The sequence below is a fragment of the Lycorma delicatula genome, chromosome 7 (assembly GCF_047948215.1).
Source record: "Lycorma delicatula isolate Av1 chromosome 7, ASM4794821v1, whole genome shotgun sequence".
Taxonomy (NCBI): domain Eukaryota; kingdom Metazoa; phylum Arthropoda; class Insecta; order Hemiptera; family Fulgoridae; genus Lycorma; species Lycorma delicatula.
In genome coordinates this window covers 59,478,525-59,488,488 of record NC_134461.1, presented here as the reverse complement: position 1 = coordinate 59,488,488, position 9,964 = coordinate 59,478,525, and the positions used below count along the sequence as shown (strand labels likewise).

The 9,964-nt window shown below is 28.4% G+C and overlaps 1 protein-coding gene across 1 annotated transcript in view; it reads left to right on the top strand.

Annotated features, from left to right (window-relative positions):
* Window positions 1-9,567: 9,567 nt before the first annotated feature.
* LOC142328294 (uncharacterized) overlaps window positions 9,568-9,964 on the top strand; it is a 66,102-nt gene continuing 65,705 nt past the window's right edge. The window contains exon 1 of the mRNA XM_075372000.1: window positions 9,568-9,633. Coding sequence (XP_075228115.1) covers window positions 9,615-9,633 — 19 coding nt within the window. The 5' untranslated portion in view covers window positions 9,568-9,614. The remainder of the gene's footprint in view (window positions 9,634-9,964) is intronic.

Here is a 9,964-nt window from a genome sequence, read left to right as displayed (position 1 = left end):
TAAGTCATGTTTATTTAAAGTTTTTTAGAGCTAATATGATTGTAAACTCGTACCTAATAATATTACTTCTGCTGGAAATTAAAAAAAAATTATATTTTTTACAGAAAAATATTTTTATTCAATGAAATCTATCTTAATAAAAATATTCCATGGCAGGAAAAGTGAATGAAATAATAATATTAAATTCCTTATCTCAATTCAGAGAGTAAAATATACAACTCTTATCATCATAAATAAACTTTATTCATTATAATTTTATTCCATTAATTTTATTTTTTTATTTATTATAATTTTATTTTTTTATTGTAGGTGTATTTACAGATTTACATTTCTTCTGCGACTTTGACAAAAAATCCATTTTTACAAATAATTTCACATCTGATTTTTTTACCTGTATCACTGTAGTCTACATAAAGGCAATGTGAAGCCATCATTGCCTATGAAATCTAGCTGTTTTTTCTACACTCACTTTAAGATTTTCTGAGATATAATTTAAGGTTTAAATAAACATGTCTTTGTTATATTATAACTTTTAATCTAAATGTCCTAACTAGATTGCCAGTAAAATATCCTGTAATTTTTTTAATAAAAAAAGATAATTATTTGAGGATTTTCGAGAAAAATTAATCAAATCGATAATCGATTAATGCTTAGGATTATAGCTTACAGTATCAAAGAAGGAAAAAGGCTGTTTAGAAAATTTTACACTAGCTACGTTTATTTTCTTCTCATCAAATTTAATAATACACATTACTTAATATATATATTACTTAAATATATTGTAAGAAGAAACTTTTTACATATTTGTAAAAAAGTGTCAATGTTGGGCGTAATTCTAAAATTATCTTAATGAAGATAATACATAGTATATCAAGTAAAGGACCCGATCTCAAACAGATATATTAAATAATAAAATTCTGTTACAAGACAAATTAAACGCTACTCAAAAATGTTTGAAATTTCATTTACTAAGATATAAACGTTCACGGTTGTGCCAATATTGCAGTGCTCCATCTTGCTTGAAAATATATTCTTTTGAGTGTTCATTTATGTGTTTACAAACCGGACCTGCAACATTAAAATTTATGAATGACCTGTTTAATTAAAATCTTAAAAAATCTTATCTTAAAGAAGGATCATAAATGTTTGTAAACGAAACCGAAGAAAAAACCACACTTTTTGTGAAAGTCGGCCCAACCTCGAACGGATTCTCATGTTTCCGAAGACAAACATTGTGATGTAAACCATTTCCAATTAAATAAAATTTTGTTTCATCATTAAACATCAGCCACGATAAGAGCCTATTGCCCTCGATATAAACTAAGAGCACGTAACAAAAACTATTACCTATTATTTTCTCACTCACACGGAGAGCGGTTGTACCGTTTGTAATCAATATGTGCCCGATTACGACCGCTAAATTTTCATTTTGTTATCACTGTAGCTGAAATTTAACCGTTTTCTTAACACACACCAAACAGTCATATGAGGAATCACAATTTTTAACTTACGGCGATAAATCAACTTTTTTGTGATTTGCTGAAAAGGGTCTAGAATTCGTTGTACATTTTTCTTTAAAGGACGTTTGTCACTGTGGACTCTTTCACTTAATATTTTTATATTATAATAGATAAATCCTCAAACGATGTCGGAACCTACAGTGAGTCTTTATTAAAAACTATGTCTCTCTACATCTTAGAACACTGAACGGTTTGGGTTGCATAGAAGCCATTTTATTTAGGATGTTATAGTGCGAAGCTAGCGTTTGTTTAAAAAATAGTACCGGACGCCAGGACGGCATTCAAAAGTTAAGACTCGCACATTCAAGTAGTGCAAATGTTATTCACTTGTCATGGAAGGTTGCACGGATTTATAGTTTTGAATTCAAATAATTTTTTTTCATACATTCTGGTATTTATAACTTAAAGATTACAAGTAAACTTAGTGTAAAATGTATTTATTTTACGCAAAATATCTTTTAAGGAGTGGAAGAAATGGTTTGTAGAATAGTTAAACTGTTTTATTTTACTTATAATTATCTATTATTTTTACTGAATTTGGGTTTATTGCACTATAGATATCAGTTTTTGCAACATGACTTATCTGGAAATGGTAGCATTTGATAGGCAACATATATATTTTCCACGAAAGTGTGATAAATGATAGCTTACCTGAAAAGTAGTACAAAATTAATTATTTAGTATAATACGTTCACTTAAAAAAAATCCTGTTTAGAAAAAAAATAACGAAAACATTATTTGGTATTATAATAAGGATATTTATCACAATTATGAATAACAGTAAGGTTCTACTAAAAACAAAATGACAAAATTTTAAATTAATATTTCAAAATCATTACATATGTAATTTTTCTTGCCACATGAGTAATTTAAATACAAGCAGGCTGCTATGAAATTTCTCTCACTGTGTTTATACAAAAATGCATTGTAAGCTTCATCCAAAAGATACTGGTTTAATCTTGATAAAACATCATAAACAATTCATCATCCCTTCATTAATCAACACTATTTTTCTTAAAAAGAGTTTTTCAACAAATATTTTTCCCGTATACCTTCAAATCTTTTTTTATTAAATAGTTTTTTAGAAACACACCTTAAGTAATTAAGACGGGGATGATGGTATGTAGATTAAATGCAACAGTGGAAAAATTGAAATGATACTCTAATCACAAAAAACTGCATTAAGAAATAGAAATACCTCTTTTGGCACCGTTAAGCCTACCAGATACATAATTATTTTTTGAATATATTACTTTCTCCAAAACCTAATGACTACGTAAACTCAAACGTTTTCTGCCATACAAAACAATCCAGTTATCTGCTAGCCCGTGAATACTGTTTTGCCACCATTGAATGAATTGCATTTATAGTGTACCTACTTATGTTTTGCATCTTAAGCGATTACTTGCATAAAAGATATTTTAATGCGTAGTTTTGATAATGCAGTGTTTATAATAAATTAATATTAATATAATATACAAATTATATTATTTATGCGGTTAATTAATTTCACTTTTATACACAGATTTTTATTGAGTTTATTTTTCATTATTCTTTAAAAAAGGAAGAATTTTGCGCTCATTCATATCCTTCATTAATTTATTTTCAAATAATTATAAAAATATAATGCCAACTAATTAATCCAGACGTTTCAGCGTTTGATAATCACAATTACATATTTTTTTAAAACTAATTTCGCTAATTAAAATGTTTTAGTTCACCATTAATTTTACTTGATCACCAACAGACATTAAATCGTTATTTTTGTTTATACGTATCAATGTTTATTACAACGCAAATAAACACAAATCGAATGTATGGAACATGACGCGATACTTATGTAGATTATTTGCAACCCATTTACACGGGATCCAGAAGAAAACGAAAAAAAAATTAATTTTTAATAATACATTTTTTTTATTTTTTAAAATTTGTTATGTAAGCATACCGTATTTCTGACAGAGCTGGAAGATTTTACGTGTTAGGTAGTTTTTACGAGCAATAATCTATGTTTAATAAAATATGTTTAACCGGAGTTATAAAGAATCAACCCAGAGAATTTTGGGAATGTAGGATTTATTCTAAACTTCATTTACTATAGAATTATATATTTATTACATAAATATATATAAAAGACCATAATACCATATAACTATATATTGTATAATACCACTCGCCTCCGTGGTTCGAGTGGTAGCGTCTCGGCCTTTAATCTGGAGATGCTGGGTTTGAATCACGGTCACGCTCAGAATTTTTCATATGCTGAATTTCCATATCCCACGCACAGGCTTCAAGCTTATGTAGCGATATCACCAAGCAAAAAAAAAAATAATAATTAGAATAATAATAATGAAATCTTAATGATAGGAAAATAATTCAATTTTAAATAATAAGTTGAAATAATATACTACAAGCAACAGAATTTTATAGGGAGTAAACCTAATCAGGAAATGGAAACTAATGTAGACTTAATAGTACAGTATAAGAAAGGAAACTTGTTTTTCAAAAGAATCAGTGTGCTATTATAAATCATATGTATTAGAATACGAAAGAAATTTTGTAATTATTTATTTTAACTTATGCCACAAGGATATAGAATGTTACTTGTAATAAAGGCCTAAAAAATTGTAAAATCTTCCATTGTGAAAAAAATCGTATAAATATTATGAGGCAGTAATTCAAGTCTCTAAGTAATACAATTGAACTCTCTAAATACAGTCTCTATAATAACGTGATTAAAACACATTGAGATATTGAGGTATTCTGTGATATTTCTACAAATTTAAAAAAAAGCAAAGTAAATTATCCTCATTGCTTTTTTTTTAATTCAGTTCATGGAATAGTATCATTTAACACAACAAACTCATGTAAACTTAATTTTTATAACAAAACATCATAAATTACAAATAAAATTATTTAAAAATTATTACAAAGAACTTTAAGTAAAAGCCCAGAAGTTATGGGGATTGACGTCGCAGGCTATTAACGTTATCACGTTTTGAAAAAATAAAATCACTGGTAGGATCTTCGGATGTAAGAGTATATGGGAACCTTACATTTTTAATAATAATAATAATAAAAAAACACTTCCCTTGAGATATTTAAATAAGACATTTATATAATACATACAGGAAGTACAGAGCCTTGAAATTGGCGTAAAAAACGAAGTAAAACTAAAATATTAAACACACAATTAAATATAATTAACACTAATTATTGGACAAACATTATATAATTTTGAGAACTGTAAGTTTAGGTGTAAAGTGCCTTAACATAGAGGTTCCTCAGACAAACATAACACATATTGACATTGTTGAAGGCTTACTTTATTTGCATTAATTATCCCTCGGCATTTAGGTAAGCGACAATTTTTTCTGTTTGCCATTTTCTAAATAAGCGGTAATGCTATTCCTTAGTCGGTAATTCTTTCTGAGGTTTTACATGTATTGTACACTCATCCTGTAGATGATTAACAGAAACTGGGTTATCACACACACTGCTAATTGATCTATATTTGCTGGTTAAGAAATATGAATCTGTTATTCATATCTGACCGATCCTGAGTCTGGTCACCGCCACTAGTTCCATGTGAGTTAGTTTCGCATTGTTCCTTCATAAACGGAGTAAATTAAGTCGCATTCAGTGTCGTATTTAATCTTTTAAATTCATTACTCAACGTGTTTCTGATGGTGTTAGACGACTATTAACGTCTGTCACCAGAATATAGATTATGTTTATAATCTCACAAATTTTTGACACTAACATCTGCGCTTTCATTTCCTGAAATACTAGCATGATCTGAATCCATTCAAACACACATAGCCATCCCATTCAGTTTTACACACACTGAATGGTCATCCTTATCCTGCGATAAGGATCTTCAACCTTGTATTCCCAAATAGCAGTCAGTGCGTTTAAAGAGTCGGAACATATAAGTAGTCTCTCTTTGAAGAAATTTTCCGTGCAGCAAAATGATTCCTGTATAATAATAAGCTCTGCTATGTAAACACTGGCTATATCTGGCAGTTGCTACGAATGAACTTCACCGTTTATGTACATAGAGCATTAAACATCATATTCGGTTTTAGAAATATCAGTATACATTTTTGTATGTCCTTCACAGCAACTGGTGTTTGATGAAAATTCCTGTTAGTAATATTTGATTTTAAATAATACGTATGAAAAATTTTCAAGTTATCTGATACTGAAATTGTTGTTTTAGGAAGTTTGAACATGCTTTCATTGTTCTGATCACTTCATTTAACTTATTTCATTTGAAAGTGAGATACGATCCGCCAATCCTTTAATAAATTGGACAGTTACACAGTTGCTGAGATATTAGATTTATTACATCAAATATTAATACAATTATTACAATTTAACATGAAGTATTAGCATAGAGTAAAAGTCCCTGTATTACTCTTATTACTAGATTAGTATTATTAGTATGTTTGTGAGATATACAAAAATGTCAGATTTCTGATGTATCGTATAAATTAAAGTTAATAACAATTTAACTATTCGATCTAGTTAAAGAGAGTATAAACTGTTATAAAGCAGTATAAACTGCTTTATACTGGTTTCAAATGGTAATTTCGACTTTACGGTGTAAAATATTCAGTTTTTACTATTAGATTATTTGGTGAATAATCATCATAAATGAAAAAGAAACAATCATACACGAAAAATATAAATAACATGAAGAAATATATCTCAAAAAAATATATATTGAGATTATGTTTATAATCTCACAAATTTTTGACGCTGACATCTTCGCTTTCATTTCCTGAGATACCAGCATGATCTGAATTCATTCAAACACATATCGATATCCCATTCAGTTTTACACACACTGAATGGCCAGGATGTCTGCGATAAGGATCTTCAATGATCTTCAACGCTGTATTCCAACATAGTAGTCAGTGCGTTTAAAGAGTCGGAACATAAAGCAGTCTCTCTTTGAAGAAATTTTCCGTGCACCAAAAGGCTTCCTGTATAGTAATGAACTCTCCATGTAAACACTGGCTATATCTGGCAGTTTCTACGAATGGACTTTACCGTTTATGTACATAGAGCATTCAACATCATATTCAGTTTTAGAACCGCAGTATACATTTTTACAGTCCTTCATAGCAACTGGTGTTTGATGAAAATTCCTGTTAGTAATATTTTGGCTTTAAGTAATATGTATGAAAAATGTTCAAGGTATTCTAAGTAATTTAGGCGTAGTAGTGCATACTGCCTGGAGAAGTCTTTATACTATCACATGAGTTGTTGTCCTACATTCACCTTTTCCTGGTGTTAGATCATTCTACCACATAGCGCTCCTGATTACTAATCCTACTTCTCCAGTTTGTACTTCACAGTGGCATTCTAGAATATTCTTTCTGAGGGTGTTAGAAGTTGTGAATTGTAGAGTCCACTGGATCTAATCCATCCTCGTTACGATCTGGTGATGGGATTGCCTAATGACCTAACTGATTTTACTGTCTTCTGTGTGGTAATAAGCGTAATGATTAAGGCATCTCTCGGACAAGAAATCCCGACTAATAAAGAATCTACGATCTATATCTCTCCTAAAATTTAAATATAATTTATTTAATAGAGGTTTTGGATATAAGAAGTAAAATATTTTCGAAAGAAAATATTTTCTTTCCACACTGAAAATGTTATGGAGTTGTTATTTCATGACGCACAATTTATATCTTTTATCAAGAAGGATTTGGATTTTAAACCAGCTAGGATTGACATTTGTGTAAGGTACAGAATTAAATTTTCTAGGTAAAATAATAGTACAGATCCCGTGACACGATATTCTGGCCTTTCATTCGGAGGTCCCGGGTTGGAATCCCGGTCAGAAATGGTATTTTTCATACGCTACAAATCCCAATTCTAAAAGGGCAAAATTACCAATTCATTTGATCTCCGTCATCTCAAAAAAAAGAACAAAAACTTTTAATAACCTTGCAACACTTATAAATGAAGGTATTAATAAAAATTTCATTAATTTTATATTAATTAGTAACTAAATAATATAGAAATTATATTCTTCAATAAAAGTCTATAATATAATTTTTATTGTATATATGCTGATTTTACCCCGATATCAAAAAAATCTGATGTGGATAACACATGACCTTCTTGTACCCTGTGAAATTTCATATACACATTTTTGATTCACTTCATTTTACTTATATCATTTAAAAGTGAGATATGATTCGCTAATTCGTTTATAAATTGGACAGCCACACAGCTGCTCAGATATTACTTATATTAACATCAAATATTAATACAATTATTACAATCTTACATGAAATATTAGGAGAGAGTAATATTCCCTTTATTACTCTTATTACTAGATTAGTATTATTAGTATTTTCGTGAGATTAACAAATATTTCAGATTTCTTATGTCTCGTATAAATAAAAGTTTATAACAATTAAACTATCCCGTTTAGTGAACTGATTTATACTGGTAACAAATGTTAATTTCAACCTTACGGTGAAAAATATTGAGTTTTTACTACTAGATTATTTGGTTAATAATCAAAAATGAAAAAGAAACAATCATACAAGAAAAAGATAAATAATATGAAGAAATATACCTCAAAAAAAAAAAAAAATACATGAATATGAAGAGGAAGTAAATGTTAATAATAAGGAAAAATAAAAAAATTAAGAGAAGATGATAGATAAAAAAAGAAAGAACATGTTAAAACCAAAGAAAGAATAAAAAGATTAAGAGAAGATGATAAATATAAAGAGGAAGAATCATTAAGACCAAGGAAAGAATAAAATGATTAAGAGAGGTTGATGAATTAAAGAGTTAGAAAATTTGAAAAAAAAACGACCCTTTTCAGTGCCACCACAAGGTTATGAATTACGAGCTGTAGAAATCATTCGAAAACAACGGCCCTTATCACGGCTAGCATAAGGTTAGTAATTACAATGAACTGTTAAAGCCAATCGACGACAAAACCAGCCCTTTTCAGTGCTACCATAAGGTTAGTAAGTGCCACATGCCATCGAAGCCATTTGCAACAGGTATTATCTTGTCAAAGTTTAAGAAAATGATACTTCAATTTTTGTAGTTTTTCACTTGTGCATTCAACAAAAGTGTTTAAGGAGAGATACAAATATTTTTTAATTGCACACAAGCGTAATACATTTCATTTACCGTGTGATCAACTGGAAAACCAAAATATCTATCCATACAACTCTTACAATCCCTTACAACTCATATAATTTTTCATTATTGAATAACATTGACCCCATTAAATTTAATCTTGGGGTATTTTCTTAGTGTTTACGTATTCCAAACTATTTTAAAATACTATATTAAAATAAAATTTTTAAATATATATATTTGATCAACACTCAGAAATATGTTATAGTTTTAATAGAAATCTTTTGCCATAAACGACAAAGCTGATCTTATTTTTGAGATCGTAATGCATTTGCGTAGAACAATAAATAATAATGTTAAGCGCATAATATTGAAATTTCGTTGAAATTCTTCTTAAAATTACGAAATCGGGCCGCAAGAGCTTTTGCATTTTCAATCAAAACATATTTTAGAAAATTTAACTAATTTTTTATTATATGATTTGTGCTATATACACAAGTATATAAATATAAAATAACTGTTTTTCTCCAGATATTTCTCGATAATTTCATATTTGTTTTGTATTAAAAAAGTTCTATAATTTTGTTAGAGTATTAGTAGAGGAATAAAATATTTTAAGGTGTATTGGTGTTCCCACACGTTCGCTGATTGCTATTGTAGACTGGTTGCGTAGTGCTAAAATAATATATATTTCATTAATTAACTTATATGTTAAAAATAAGGTTATCTTTAACAATCTAACCTCCATAACCTTTTTTTAATTGAGTTGTGATAATTCTAATTATATTCATGGAAACTTTACTAAATTACCTGAATTAGCATCAATTAATATTGGTAGTGTTTAACTACCGTGAAAGGTCTTTATAAAAACAAATATAAGAAATCGTAGCAATTATCCAAAGGGAGAACATAGCAGTTCTTGCAGTACTGACTTAAAAGATAGATCTAAACATTATCGTCCTGGTAAATATGGATCCAAAATTGTCAAGTAAGTGAAATATAAGAAATATTAATATTATTCAATAAATTCAACGAAAAAAGTATAATTATGAAACTAAAATTATATATTTGAATAATTTTCAACTTTATTTATTTAAAATGATAAATTATGGATCACAGTATATACACCTCTACAATAGGAGACGTATTTCAATTACTGTCTTAGTAAATATCGTTTTATAAGTTTATGATTTGTTTAGTTTCAGTTTTAAAACTGTCCGTCGGGTTTCTGAAAATATTTTGCGAAATGTTATTTCTTCATATTTTACGTAATTAATTCCGTTAGATTCCTTAGCAATATCTTACCTAATAACTTATAA